The sequence below is a fragment of the Gnatocerus cornutus genome, chromosome 1 (genome assembly GCF_029298725.1).
Source record: "Gnatocerus cornutus isolate USDA-ARS CGAHR chromosome 1, icGnaCorn1.1, whole genome shotgun sequence".
Taxonomy (NCBI): domain Eukaryota; kingdom Metazoa; phylum Arthropoda; class Insecta; order Coleoptera; family Tenebrionidae; genus Gnatocerus; species Gnatocerus cornutus.
Genome location: NC_142233.1, coordinates 19363844 through 19380464, shown reverse-complemented (window position 1 = coordinate 19380464; position 16621 = coordinate 19363844). Strand labels below are relative to the sequence as shown.

General features: G+C 31.0%; 1 protein-coding gene across 2 annotated transcripts in view; it reads right to left on the bottom strand.

The window, feature by feature from the left end:
* Nucleotides 1–16621, bottom strand: part of Galphao (G protein alpha o subunit) — a 75728-nt gene that overhangs the window by 14147 nt on the left and 44960 nt on the right. For both annotated transcript variants that reach the window (XM_088049960.1, XM_088049961.1), the window contains exons 2-3: nt 11767–11809; nt 288–429 (exon numbers count right to left, since the gene is read on the bottom strand). In XM_088049960.1, the coding sequence (XP_087906086.1) occupies nt 288–429; nt 11767–11809 (185 nt within the window). The remainder of the gene's footprint in view (nt 1–287; nt 430–11766; nt 11810–16621) is intronic.

Here is a 16621-nt window from a genome sequence, read left to right as displayed (position 1 = left end):
CAACACAGGGTGAACCCGTTCAGGTTTCTTTATATCCGGCCACATTCAACACCCGAACATTAATAATATAAATATTTGTTTCTAGGAATATATCGAGCTTATTTTAAGTCAATTATTTATTATTTCAGTAGCAAGAACGCACTTTTAATTTAAAGTTTACAATATTTTATGTCGAGAATAGTTCAGAGGGAATTTTTGTTCTAAAAAGGGTCTCATTCTCTGGATGTTATTTTCGTTAATTGAATTTTATAGTTTTCTTGGGAAATAAAAGGATTGTGTGGACTTACTTCTCGCTCGTTGTTGCCGTAGCTGATTCCGAGGTTTGGCATAGCCCGAAGGATGGCCACGAGGGATTGAATAGTGTTACTATACACTACCGGTCTGTATTGTTTGAAGTCTTCGTTTGTAAATCCACTTTCGTGGATAATTCTGAAAAAAGAAGAGAATTAAAAATTTCAATTTCAACAAACTGTATTTTTGGTTACTACCCACAAAAGTCACAATCAAGAAATTGTTTTCAATAAATAAATTTATATTTTATTTTACAAACAACATTTTATCCAATTAAACTCTACAATCATCTACAAATATTTCTTATTTGAAGTTTGTTGCGGACACTTTTTGATTGTTGCTAACTTCAGACCTTTCATGACAGTGGTAAAGTCCGTTTTTTTATTAAAAAACCACCAACACCGCACTCTCCCACCACTTTACAACCGGCAACGTCGTCGATGGTGACTTTTTGGTGTTAAAATCAAATAGGTTAGCTGCCTAATTGACAATTTGATTACACAAAACGGCCTTTCAGGTTGTGCCGAGTCTTTTCACTATTAAATCCTTTGATTTGCAATCCAACAGGCTGTAAAAGAAACGTTTTTAACGGAAACATTGCGGAATTTTCAGAAATGTCAAACATTTGACAACTATTTTCTCACCAAAAATCTCCCTGGGCAACGTTGCCGGTTGTAATGCAGGGGAAGATTGCGGTGTTAGTGGTTTTAAAAAAAACCGGTTATTATGTTTATGGTGGTTTGCAATAAGGTGGCTGTAAACGATTTAAAAAGTCAAAGCCATAACCGCACTAGAGCGTTTGATAACAGTACCTTAATAGTTAAATCACATCGCCCAGCTTTTTTTTAAATCTACATCTCTTCAATTACTCTTCAATTTAATTTGCATAATGTTCTTTTGATTGGTTAATCTTATCATGTTTTGACCCTGTCTCATCCGTGACCGTGCTCGTGATTTATTCATTGTCTCACTGCACCTCCATACAATGTTGTTTGAAGAACATCTAAAAAATTAAATCTCTAATAGCATTCCACATCTTTCAGACTTCAATCGGAAGCACTATTAATATTCTATGAAAAGGAAGAACTTCGTTTGCATAATTCAATTCTGAATGACACACGAAGAGATATTTTTAGAGGTAATTCCACTCTGCGTACCCGAAAAGACTACAAGGTTTCTTTAATCGTTAGTTTTTTGATTGTTGTATTGTAAGGTTCAATTAGCTACTTTCTGCTAAATCAATTTATGTTGTCAAAGTCGATAAACATGAAGCCTGAGCCATGGTACATTTGGAGAAAAAGAAAGAATTAAGTGATTTTACACTGAAAAGTGCAAATTCTGGTTCTGTTAGTAATATAATGAATATAACGTTATCAACCGCTGTTGCAATAAAGTTAAAATAGACTTGAAAGACAGCCATAAATGTGTCATTATGCATTTGTCGGATATTAGTTTTTTGATGATGATAATTAAGAGTTTATACGTCATTGATAAAAATACCAATTTAGGAGTGGAAAAGCACGTAAGAAACATATCGCTTTCATTATAATTATTATGAAACAGTGAGTAATAGTTGTTTGCGGTACAAGTGAATTATTTTACTTTTTACCTATAACCTTTAAGGTATATAATAACCCACAGATGCCATACAACATTTTATCCAATATGTCGCAATTTACATCTAATAGCAATGATAATTGATATCAACAATGGTAACGGTGGGTATTTGGGCTATAACTCACTCTGCTAAGAATAAAGTGAGATAATTTGCGTTATAACCAACACTACCAAAGTTAACGAAGGTTACGGCTGCCAAGCAAGTTACAGGTATTTTTTTTTTCATTTAAAACTGTCAAGTAAAACAACGTCGTGTTATTATGGCCTATTGGAAAAAAGTGTTTTATTTACGACCCTGTTATAAAGAAACAGTATTTCTATCTTCGCTTCTATCACTCATTTTAATTGTTTAATAAACTATATTTTCTTCTTGTTCTGTAATGAATAAACATACTCATTATACAAGAAGTGAGATGAAGTGGCTACAATACATCACTCATTTTTCATTATACAACTCATTTTGATGATACTCGACTTACCAAAAAAATTGAGTGCATCTGTGAAACCAAAATTTCGAATTTTTCTAGCCGGAAAATGAATTTCTTTCACTTATAAATATCTATTTCCGTCAAAACGTTAAAAAATCGTTCATTAATGACATTATTATTGAACGTTTTTTACTTAATATTGGCGACCACATAAGAAAGGCACTGCGGAATAATTTTGGTTAGACTTAAAGATATACCTATGCCAAATTTACTGTTTTTTTTAAATTTTTTAATGCTCCACTACGAAAAAAATTTAAAAGACTCCTGTTTATTAATTTACACATAAATCAATACTTTTAAGCAAAAAAGTTTAAGATTTATAATTTTAAACTACGTCATAACTTCGTCTTCACGCTTTGGAACGCCCTTCTCTGTCGTTTAAACGAGCTGATTGGTCTGGACTTACCACGTCATAGCCATTTTACCGGGTTTTGATTGAATTCACTAAATTATTATTTGCAAATATGCAATATAAAGTTATGGCCGTCAAAAATGTTAGCTTTGTGCAATGTATGGATAACATAAGTACATTAAAATTAAATTTCGTTTTAGAGTAAAGGAACAAATTTTTATTAATTTTTCCACCGTTTATTAAATGTCAGGAATTGTATTTGCCATTTTTCTTAATTTTCTCCAAATACGTTGGACGGAAAAGTTTTGTAACTAATTTATTTGATAATAGGCAATTAATAATCGAGACAGGGTGTTTTTGAAATGCACTTCCAAAAATTAAACACGGTTTTTAGCAACCTTAAGAAATCAAGTTGACTATTTTTGAAAGAAAACAAAAATACATGCAAAAAGTGCTTACTTTCTAAACGATCGTCGTATTTTGAAAAGATTTTGGTTCCAAAAGTAGCCGTTTAGTGAGCTCACAATTTATTTATTTTGACCTTTGATGACAGATGATTTCTAATAAGTTTTTTTGTAAGACATTGTAAGACACGCGTTTAAAAAGACTCTTCATGGCATCCGTGTTTTTCAAATATGAAGTCGCTTTCGTAGCCTTTAAAAAATGATTGATCTATCCCTAAATATTGGTTTAACAATCCGAATAAAGGTCATTTATTGTTTGATTCCATTAGTGGGATAATAAGCACAATTACGAGAGATTGATTTTTTGGAGTAAGCAAACGGTAGTGACCTTTGCCGTGTTTTAATGTACCACTAAAAAAATTAACGTTTTTTGCCAAGAAAATTTTTGATTTTTATATCTTTCATGTTGATCTTTTTCATTCCCCACTTCATATTTCAAACGAGAAAACCCTGACAAAAGCTTTTCTCTGTAAAAATAACAAATTGTACGCAACCAACAGAAGTGAAACTTGAGAGTGACATTGGACTCAATAATACCATTTTATCACTTGATTACTGGTGTAAATCGCAAGTAACGACGTACTTGCACCAAGTAACGACGCGAGCAAGCATCAAGAAGCAATTTCTGGCGCCCCGAATAAATTTTGAACACAAAAATGAGATATTCTAGCCACCCGTGCGGTGGCACTAGTTAAAATTGGAAACCCCCTATGTCATGGCAAAATAAACATAGATTATATCTAGTTGCGATCACAGAAAACATGATGACATGTGGTGCACTACACTAAAAATCGTTATAATAAATTTAGTTTTATGCAAATAAATTAATGCAAACATCATGTAATCTGTATTGATCTGCGATTAGGAAACGTGGTACGGGAAAATGGGGGTACATTCTGTACAACATTCGTCAATAAAGTCAAAATTTGAATTGGTAATAAAAGAAATAAAACGGGTACAATGAATATGAAAGAAGCCATTTACAGCTCGAGAAATTTAACACAGTTTTTAGTTTTTTATGGTTAGCACAACTTAAGTAAGTTGGTCTGCTTAAGATTTCAATTTTGAATGAACATAACAGACTAATTCAAAAATCGAATGAAAAATGAAATGGTCAATAATGTTCAAATGCACGTAGGATAAAAAAAAATGATCACCAATATTTTAACAATGGATATTGAAAAATTAGGATACTCGCTTAGTTTAACAGCTTTTCAATTAACTGACTTAAAGAACGTTGTGACGTTTTTCATATAAATTTGTCTCACAATGGTCAAGACGTCGATGGTTGATTTGCGTGTGAAGAAAAATCAGGTGGTTGCGTGTAACAAGTTCTTCAAGAATTTTCTAGGAAAATTGCCCACAGACACACTTTCAAGTGGGGCGTTACTGGCAACGTACGTCTTGGATAGGACAGGTTTCCGCGCACTCGATCAATACAGTTAAAAAGTCTACACCGGCTTTGGTTATAATATCACACGAAATGGTCTAATCATTCTAATCGACATGTACACAAAGAAAATAATTAATACAACCTACTGCTGTAACCACAATCACGAACAATGAAAGGAATCTAATGGTGAAGGGATTTCGGTGAGCGAAAAGCAACATGTATTGGATTAGGTAAGAATGATTTGAGTGAAGGAAAAAAAACAGTTTGGTAGACATTTAATTAGTTTGAGCGACATGCTTACCAGAAGATTTAGTAAACAAATTTAGTTTGTTTATCTCAGGATGTCTCTCAAACTATTGATAATAACAAGGAAGCGGAATTATATTGGATTTCGAAAAGCTTTAATGAACTGGATTATTATGTTCTGATTTGATTCAAATTGGGATAAAGGTAACTCTTTCAATCTCCAGCACTAAAGAATGCATTTATTAATTTGTGAGATCGACAAACAGGTCGTTCAAGTTTTGCAGAGTTATTTAAATATTTAGTAGAAATAGCACAAGGCTTTCATCCCTGGATCTTGATTTTAGACAAGGTCGTGGCAAAAAATTTGTGGAAATTAGTAAATATGCAATTCTAAATCCACAAAAGTGTACGTATTTTAAAACTAAAAGAAATGACGTTTTTGGAAGCAGTAATACAAAGTAACAACAAATTGTTTATAAAGTGCAGCGCATTCCTATCAGTCCACTCTCCTGTGTAAATTTTCGAAAATTTTTGGGTGTAAATCAGGCTTTTAATTCCTTAGGGGAAAATTGAATGTAGCGATTTTTTAAGGTTAACACATTGTCAAAGTTTAGTGTATTAATCAATAACTAATTAAACATTTTAACAATTTTAAACAATTTAACAAGTTTTGGCAATGTTGTGAAAGATGATTAGCTTCTACGCATGCGTCAAGGTCAAACGCTTGCTGCCAGTTGGTACCGATAAGGGCTGCTGCCAACTTAACACAATTTGGCGCTCATTTCAAATGTGAGTTTAGATTTTTTCAACTGACATTTGTAGTTAACCTCAATCGTAAAGCAAAGTTAGTTTTGGAAAAAAACCGTTCTTGTTTCAAGCCTGAAAATCAAAAATAGAACAAACAACCATAAATGAAACCTCGTTGACGTTTCAAATAATTTTTAACATATATAGTATATCCGGTGAGAGATTGGGAGATTTTGACAGTTGACTTATAGATTGGCAGCAAATTATGCTACAAAATACACTAAAAACACTAAATTCCTACGCGAACTGAGTTGACAGGGTTGACAGTAAGACGGCTTATTTTGTTATTTTAAATTTCGCGTGTACACTTTTATCGCGTAGATTTAGTGACTTTTCTGTCATTCAATCTCGCACCGTACAAACTATAAAGCTCATTACTATCGGTTCACTCATTAAAAAGTTAAGTTGGCAGCAACCCCTAGCGATTTTTATCAGTAACAATTGGCAGTAAAAGAGTTTGACCTTGACGCAACTGTGGCATGCTTAGAAGTTAATCGTCTTGCACAGTACCAAAACTTGTTAAATCTCTATTAAAATCTCTTTTGCATCACATTTTTAATTAGTCATTGATTAATACACTTAACTTTGACAACGTGTTAACCTTAAAAATCGTTTACATTCAATTTTCCCCTAATTTTCTCCCTAAAGAATTGAAAGCCTGATTTACATCCAAAAATTTTCGAAAATTTACACAGGAGAGTGGACTGATAGCAATGAATTGCACTTTAGTTGTATTTTACTATGAAAACAAAAAATTAAAATAGTACATAAGAATTCCTGAGCCACCCATAATGCTAGAAACATTTATTAACTGTATAAACCACGAGAGAAGTTATTTTAGATTTTACTTACAAAAGGTTAAAGGTTAATGCCTCGAGTACATAATATCTAATAACCCACGTATGTCATACAACAATTTATCCAATATATTGCAATTTTCATATAACAGATGTGAAACGAAATTTGACAATGTGATTGACATAGTTTAAATCTCAAGGTTCTTAAAAACAAATTCATTTAAAAGGCAAACCTACAAAACATGAGTTTAATAAAAAAATCACATTACGTCAATTTTTTGAGATTGATTTTAAAAAAAGCAGAATATGTAAATCGTTTTGTAGAAGATTAATTAATTAAAGGAATCAACATTAAATCTAAATCATATTTTTATGAGTTTACACTTTGTTTATCCATGATCTATCAATTTTTCACTGGCATTAAATTGAAAAATCCTCTCGTTTTAGAGCATGTTAGCGTTAATACACACTATAATAACAATAATGCAGAATTTTCCATATTTTTAATTAAAATTTTATTAAACAAAGTGCAAATTAAAGTTCAAGGAAAATATAAAATAAAACAAAAAAATTAGAATAAAACTACCCCCTAAGCACATTAAGCATGCATGCAATAAACAGAAAAATCAATAATAATAAACGTGAGAGCCGACAAACCCGGATTAAAAGGATTTTATTTATGATGTTGGTAAAAGTTGTTAATTTTCCAATCCCAAATTTAAAACTGTTGGTAATTCAAATACCATTCGATCTCGAAATTTTTGATGAGACAAACGTGTTTTCTTTATTTTTTTTATGTATAGCTCAATCTGATGATAATCCAAAACTTCTATACGTCATTCATTCTTATTTTATTGAAATAATAAGTATTGATTTGCATTTACATTAACAAAATTGCTATTCAATTTTTGAAGTCCGATTTCATTTAATTAATATTTTAATTGGTATTAATTTACCAGTGTGTATCGATAAATTAATCTCGATTATTTCATTGTTACCCTCTTTCAATGGTATTAAAATGTCAGACAGAAATTAATGATGGTAGATAGCATCTAATGAAAAAAACTTTCTCCACTAAATATATTTTCAATATTTCATTTTATTTTTAGACGAAAGAAGCTTAACCTGCTATTGCAAATTTTATTTATGATAGATCGTAACTTTACTTCAGAGGACAAGTAGATTGGACTACCTTCACCGAAAAAATAACTTTTCTGACGGAGAAGCTAATCTAATTTATTTACGAAATTAAATTTCCATCTCTATTTGGATTAAATTACTCGATTGGGGTGAAATCGGCTTGTCACTTTCTATACGACAGATGACGTCATTCTGACGTCAGTGAGTGTTTTTAGAAGATGGTGATTTACGAAATGTTATAAAAAGTAAAAGAAATTGAATTTTAAAATTATGTACTCCTAACAAAATGAGCTTAAGTTTATTTTTGGACGTTTGTCCATGTCGTGTTTCACAAAATTACTAATCAAAAATTTAAACAGAATCGATTCATTGAGTAATGACACCCTTGCAACACCAAACATTTGACTTTTCAGTTAGTCATAAAATAAGACAAGTTTCCGTTCTGATTTAACTGTTAAATTAAATTGACTCATAAAAACTAAATATAAATTCTTTTGCGTAGATAAGTGTAATGTTTTTAAAAGCGTTTTTGTAACAACGGTGGTGTTGTGATTCCACCGAAACGTGGACGTTAATCTAAAATTGATGTCCAAACAATAAAATATACCAGATCGATTTTAAAAACACCCGAATTGAATTTAAAATAAAAACGAAAAGCGATTCAGTTGGAAACGGCCAAACACTTATTTCTGATATTAAGTAAGTCATTCTGTTTTAAACTAAACCGTCAAATAGAGAATAGACATCAAAACTGAGACTAAAACAATATTGATTTTCAATTTTTACGCTTTGTTGTTGCTACTTTTATTATTAGCAGCAATAACTGCTGTTAATGTCAGATAATTCGTTTATCTATCAGAAAATTTATGCTTCTGTGGTTCCGGTTAAATTTCGAAATCGTGAACAAATTAAATAAATTCATCAAATCAACATTGAGATTTACAGCAAAAATTAATACATAATTATTCCGGTTATACAGGGTCCGGCAACACTTGTGTCCACCCCTAAAATCGTCTTTAATTTGCGGAAATATTCGCGAATTAAATTTTTTTTCAATATAACTGTGATACAAAATCTGAGTTTTTATTTTAAATCTAATGCAAATTGTGTTTAAAATTTGCGAAAAAAACGCTGTTTATCAAGTTGGTTTTCAAAATTATGACAGCGCAGTGGCAAACTTCGTTTACACCAAAATTTCCCAAGTCACTTCATTCACTCTTATAAAGATTAATTTTGATTAACACGGGCCTGTTGCACCTTATGAACACCAGAAATCGTTAATTAACTTAAGACTTTAATTAAGACTTTTGTTACAATCTAAAGCGAACCAAAGGATAGATGTCATGTGACACAACATGTTGACAGATGGGTGTAAACGTAGTTCCCAATTTTGACGTAATGAAATTGGAAACTAACTTGATAAAACAGCATTTTTTCCTCAAATTTTCAACACAATTTGCATTGAATCTAAAATAACAACTAAGATATTTTTAACACATTTATATTAAAAAAAAATTAATTTAAGGATTGATATCACAAACCCTCACAATTAACTAAAAATTACATTTTTAAGGCGTCGCGACGCCAAAACTATCAGTGATAAAATACAAATTTTTGCGTCAGCTTCTAGAACTTTGTCAACTGTGAAAGTATGCAAATTTTCAAAATTTTATCTTTAAAATTAAAGACGATTTTGGGGGTGGACACAAGTGTTGCCGGACCCTGTATTATACAATGTAAATATGTAGTTGTTCGTTTTTTTCTGTTTAATTTAGTCTAAACATTCAACTTTAAAAAATCGATCATTCCAAGGAGTCCGTTTGCCTGACTCAGGTCAAAAGCTCGCGACCCTTATCATAACAAAAACGTCAAAGCTCTCACAAAGTTTGCAAAAAACAACCCAGACGTCAATTTTCTGCCCTCACAAAGATTTCGGAAATAATTGAATAATAAAATTATAGACACTAATTTAATTTATAAAGAATTGTGTTCTACTTTAAAAGTTATAAGTACACATTAATTTACAACTGAAGCTTTTCCATCAACACACTTCGACGGATAATTATTTTTTTAATTTAGGCTAATTTGTAATTGTACAAGATAATCCAAATAATTTTGGTTTTATTTCAGAATTATGTACTTTCTTAAATTTTATAAATAATGTTTACAAGCTGAAGCTTAAACATTACGAAAAAGACCGCAAAAAAAAAGTTATTGAAAGCCAGTGTATGTATACAGGGTGATTTTTTTAAAACGGCAGGCGTTGTAGAATTTTTATTTATGAACCGATTTCAAAAATTTAAAAAGCAAATTAAATGGTTTTTAATTTACTATAAACTGATAATTTTATAAATTTTCTAAATGTCTTAGTATCTTTTGGGCGATACTCAACTTTCTTATTTTAAATTGGAACCCATATTTATTTTTTCATAATTTGGAAGATATTAATTTTCTTGATTCAGAAATGTGCAATATGTTCTACTTCTACCAAAAATATTTTTAAAAAAATTAACAAAATTGAAAAAAAATAAGCAATAAAAGTTAATAAAATCTATTGCATGGTGTCAAATAAAAGAATGCCGTTATTGTAATGTCAAAAAGCAGCAAATAACAGAAAGGATCGGCATTTTTTTTTTAAATTATTAATAACAAAAGACAATAATAATTACAAATCAGAAAAAACAACTACCGAATTTAATTAAAATACTGTTGAAACGCCATCCCGTTTTTTTCATTGCACAATTGACACCATGCACCTAGATTTTATTAACTTTCATTGCCTAAATTTTTTCATTTTTGATTTTTTTTTAATATTTTTTGTAAAAGTAGAACATATTACACATTTCTGAATCAAGAAAATTAATATCTTCTAAGTTATGAAAAAAAAATATGAGTGTCAATTTAAAATAAGAAAGTTGAGTATTGCCCAAAAGATACTAAGACATTTAGAAAAATTTTAAAATCACCAGTTTATAGTAAATTAAAAACCATTTAATTTGTTTTTTAAATTTTTGAAATCGGTTCATAAATAAAAATTCTACAACGCCTGCCGTTTTAAAAAAATCACCCTGTATAATACCCTTTACATATACAGGGTCCGGCAACACTTGTGTCCACCCCAAAAATCGTCTTTAATTTTAAAGATGAAATTTTAGAAATTTGCATGCGCTCATAGTTGACAAAGCTAGAAGCTGACGCAAAAATTAGATTTTTTATCACGGTTTGGTTGGCGTCGCGACGCTTAAGAAGTATAATTTTTAGCGATTTTTGAGTTTTTGCGGAAATATTCGCGAATTCAATTTTTTTTCAACATGACTGGGGTACAAACATATGAGTTTTTATTCTAAGTCTAATGCAAATTGTGTTTAAAATTTGCGAAAAAAACGCTGTTTTATCACGTTAGTTTTCAAAATTATGGCAAACTACGTTTACACCAAAATTTCACATGTCACTTCATTCTCTCTTATAAAGGTTAATACGGGCATGTTGCACTTTATGGACACCAGAAATCGTTAATTAACATCGACAAAGCGACAATTTCACCAAGTAAGACTTCTGTTACAATATAAAGCGAGCTAAAGTCATTTGTGACACAAGATGTTGACGGATGGGTGTAAACGTAGTTCCCAATTTTGACGTAATTGAATTGGAAACTAACTTGATAAAACAGCATTTTTTTCTCAAATTTTGAAGACAATTTGCATTGAATCTAAAATGACAACTGAGATATTTTTAACACATTTATATTGAAAAAAATTAAATTAGGGGTTGATATCACAAATCATCACAATTAACTAAAAATTACATTTTTAAGGCGTCGCGACGCCAAAACTATCAGTGGTAAAAAACAAAATTTTCAAATGTGTATCTTTAAAATTAAAGACGATTTTGGGGGTGGACACAAGTGTTGCCGGATCCTGTATACTTTTTAAAATTTACATAAACGTATTTTGTGAACAACCAGAAAGTAGTATCACGCCTTGTTGTCAAAATTATGACTTAGGGTGGAGAAAAGACTGAAAAATTCAATCAAAAGATCAATCACAAAAAAATTAAATATAAGTAATTATGATTTATGTTACAGTTTGTTCGATATCCTCTTAAATTTAGTCTAGCAAGAAACTCTTAACATTGTTATGGACTTGGAAACTAAAACTACTTAAAGACTTACTTCATTTGTTTGACTATCGTGCTTTTTCCTGATTCTCCGGCGCCTGAAACAAAAAGGAGTAATTAGAAAAGTTATTTAAAATAGAATGGCTGTTTGTAAATGGTTTTAAATATTCGTCGTTGGACAGCATTTTTTGGAGTGTTGAGTGCGTTAACAGACTGTTTCCGCATCGGATGCGTTAATGCTTCTTTGCCATAGCTCCGTTTAAAATTTTTGAAAAAAAAATTAAGTAAACAAATTAGAAAATAGATTAAACCACCGAGTTGCATAAGCAAATTTGATGGCACGAATCCAAATTTATAAAACGAGCGGCAAAGCCGCGAGTTTTATAACGGATGAGTGCCGTAATGCCCTTATGAACGAGGTTTTTATACTATTTTTCCTAATTTGCTCTTGTAACAGAGATATTTCCGCTATTTCCGCATTCGTTGTCAGTGCTATAATATCCCATTTCGATACGGAATGCTATAATAGCTTTGTTTCTATAGCAATTTGAGAATATTTAATAGTACATTATTACACGTATTTCATAAGCGAGTATTGTAGCACGAATGAGTTTTAGAAATAATAGAATGAGTGCTACAAGTCGTCTTATGAAATGAGTGTAATATACTATTTTTTCTACTTTGCATTGTAAATAAATTTAAAAATTGCATTTGAAAGAAATTATTTTCGATTAGGGATTTTTGACAAGTTAGGTTGGTGACAAAAGAGGTAATGACATTTGTCTAACAAAATTTCAATTCAAATAATTACTGACGTTTTCTGTTTAATTTTGCAAAATTAGGTATTACAACGTTTGCTTTTCTTCTGATTCATTATTCCTAAATTCACATTTTCGTGATCATGATGATAATCATCATTGAGGTTTTGATTCATCGTTTAAGTGTCGGCATAAAAATATAGCCAACATAACCAAAAAAAATTACTGTTTTGCGTGCTATAATAAAAACAATTGTTTTTATTGTGAAACGCGTTTGCGTTTCACAATGAAAGTATAGTTAACGCAAAGTAGAAAAAATACAAATTATGAAATTAGTATATTAAAACACCGAGTTTCATAAGGCAAATTTTAAGGCACGAATCCAAGTTTATGAGTGCCTTAATGGCCTTATAAACGAGGTTTTTATACTATTTTTCCTAATTTGCTCTTGTAACAGAGCTATTTTCGCTATTTCCTCATTCGTTTTCAGTGCTATAATATCCCATTTCGATACGCGATGCTATAATAGTTTTGATTCCATAGCGACTTGGGAATATTTAAAATACTAATTAGGAAAATAGTCTTATAAAACTCGTGTTTTAATGTAGGTACTAGTATATCGATATCTAAAGAGAATTGCAAACAAACTGTAAAAATGATAAAAATGAGACACAAAGAAAAAAATGATTTGAAAACAAAAACGTCAAAAAAACAAGTTAAAAAAAGCGTAAAATGAATGACACGCCCAAGGAACATGAAAGCTTATAAAAAATAAAGCTAAGAAAGCATGTACCCTCAAAGACAGAAACAAAAACGCATAAATAAAGATATTGAAAGAAAAAGAATAGCTAAAAGCAGTGTAAAAGAAAATGAAAAATAGAACTAGGTTAGTTGAAGACAAAATAGAATTATTCAACACAATGAGTAAAATGTGGATAGGACTGGGTTATATGCAATAGTAGATGAAACATATTCATAGAAGGGGAATAGAAGGACAATAGAAGGGAAAGAAAAAACTCCGAATGAGGATGAGCGGGGGCGGAAATCGATGAGGAAACTTTAACAAGTAAAAAAAAGGGTAATAGAAATGGCGTTAATAAAATTTTGTATTTTAAATATTTATAGGAATCCTTTAAGGCCGAATGGGCGAGTAAAGTTCCATTTCTCAGATATTTACAGAACTGGCAAGTGCGACCTCGCTGTTGTTGTTCAACCCTCTATAAAACCCAACTCTACATTTATCCGATTTGACGACAGTATTATTAATAAACCGTTATTATAGAAAATAATCGCTTATTTTCCCGAGTGGGTAGACAGTTAGTCAGTGTCAGCGTGGGCCCCTTGTTATGTAGCAAATCAATTTGCTACCGTGACAGTAGTCAAACAAGAGCGTTAATGCAATTTTGAGGCGGCTAATAATAGTTTCATTAAGCGAAGGATGTAATTCGCGGCTAAAATAAGGAAGTCGCTTCCGCGCTCGACTAAGGCGTCGGCGTCGTCCGTTCTTGTTTCAGGTAAAAACGAGGAAAATAAAACGTAAAATGAGTTTTCGCATCGGAGAGCTTGTATTGATCGTTCACTGCAAGATTTGCAGGAAAAGAGCGCGTTTCATGTTGAATGCCATATGTTGTTCATCTGGGTTCTAATGAGAGATTCTCTTGTTGCTGATAGGAGTAAATGGTGTACTTGTTTCGATATCACTTGGTATGCAAGCTGGTTTTCATATTCGTTGGCATTTTAATTGCGAATGCATGGGAGGACAAAAAAGGGATTCCACGCTATTACGGTGGCTGAAAATTTATAGATCCGGTCTCTTTTTTTTTCCTTTTTGATCAATGTAAGATAAATTGAGTAATATGCTGGCAATGCGCCACTTTATCGACATGATTCATAAAATTATTGTTATCGCTTTTAAAGTGAGAACCGCTTTACAACGCAATGAAATGACTATTAGGAAAATATTTCTTAAAAACACCAAATTTATACTAAAAATTCTGCGCAGAAATGACGTTAGTTTTCTAAATTTGTCGAACCACTGCTATTTCTAAGGCTGATATTTATTGAAGTTAAATATATACATATGCTAGTTATTTAAAAATAAGTTCGAAGCCAAAATACTTAATCAAATGCACATTTTAACACAGTATTTATCTCTATTGCAAACCGTCTTAAAGTATCCAGTCTAACTTGCAAAAACAGAACAGCAAGAATATCGTCACATTTTCATAACAAACATCAGCATCATTATTTCTATTTTCGGAATTTAAATACGAAGCCATTTAAACAGGGTGGACAATATCGAAGCTTTTCAATTTAAATTTAATTATTACTGCTATAATATAAGTTGAAAACTATTTACAAAATTACAGAATCAAAACCAATCAGTTCAATATAATATTTCATCCAAGCATTTCATTTCATGTTGTTCAACTCGATATTTCGCATAAACCAATTCACTGTTTTGTTAGCTCCATTCAAACAAACAAGTTAAACCGCGAATACAATTAAAGTTATAAAAGTAGATGACGTGAATTGAAGTGTTCTGGTAGGCTCGGTTTTAATAGTGTGAAGGGTAAAATTTACAAAATGAAGTAATTTCAACCGTTTTAATTACAGCAACATCCATACCTTTTATCTTTTAATTTTGCCGCGCACTTTTTAATTTGGCTGAGTAATTATCATGTAATCTTCTCTAAAAGAAAAGTTTCATGTTAGTCTGTCTAAATACCAAAAGTATAAAACGCTTTATGGGTTTATGGCGGTTGAATAAATACATGCATTTTTGTTGTATTACTTGCTGCCTAAAAGTCTTTAGATTAATTTAATTAGAGATCATTAAATTCAGCCAACGAGTTGTATAAGTTTAATGATTCGTGTGTCCATCTTGGTAAGTCATTATAAGAATTATTATGATTACATCTTTATATTAAAATGTCAATTAATTTCACCAAATCATCAAATATTATTTATAACTCTTTTAATTGGATTATTATTTGACCTTTTGTTAACAGTTGCAGCTTCAGTCTAAACGGAAAAATCTGAATAAACAATGGCAACAATAAACCACATGTTTGGAGCAACAGTTGCGAAAAAATTTTACTTGAAGTTTGACCTTGCGAAGAAAGATAAACATGCAGCCATATGTATTTTGGTCCGGATATTAATTAAATGTCAAGTTTGATTACATCTTATATATTTTACGATTGATTGTATTTTTAGAAAGGTATAGTTTCTTAAATTTTGTTTTTATGCGATAGTTTAAAGTTATTCAAATAAACTAAATCTAAATTTAGAGTAAACAACAGTTTGATAATGTTTTTGGGAACATTAATAGAAGCATGAAGAAAAGAACTATTAAACAAAAGTAGTACGAAAAAGGACTATCTCAGAACAAAAGTTCAACGAAAAACATAAAAAGAAGAAAAAGCTAAAAGTAAAATTCAAAAGTAATTAAATTACTGCAGTTTTGACCTACCATTCCTCGTTTAGTTTTTTACGAAATTTCTTTAAATTTTATTTATCGTTCATGCAATTTACTTGCGCCATGACTAGGACTCCTCTGCATAATTTCGTTTGCTTGAGAAATAACCGTTGAGCTTGCTTCACTCAAAAAGAGCTCTCCAAAAAGAATTTTTCGAATCCTCTTCAGAATGTGGACATAATTTCACAAATTTCCTGGTTCAACTCTGTCATCTTTTCTGAAGAGTTTTTCAAGTCGTACGAATTCGGCTTTTGCAAAATTATTTGAATCGTTCCACCAATATGTATTTCTCTTTCAATTCACAATAAAAAAAATACAAAGAAGTTCTGGACAACCAAGTTATTTGCTACTGAGAAAATAGAGAAGAAATTTTGATTCAACTGGCTAAGATTGGCAGTACAAAAAAAAGTGCGATCAATTACACCACATTCAAATTTTTGACTGGTTGCAAAGAGCCTCTAAACTTCCAAGCACCTCAGGCGCTTTCCCCAGTCGCTCGCAACAGAAAATATTCAAAGAAAAAAAACCAGGCCGTTATAAGTTAACGAAATTTCAAAAACTGTTGGATTCCGCTTATCCTTTCAACACAGTTAATATTTAAAATTACCAAATAAACAAAACATTAAAACCATTTCCTCGATTTCTCTTTAACAATTTTTCTCAGTAAATAT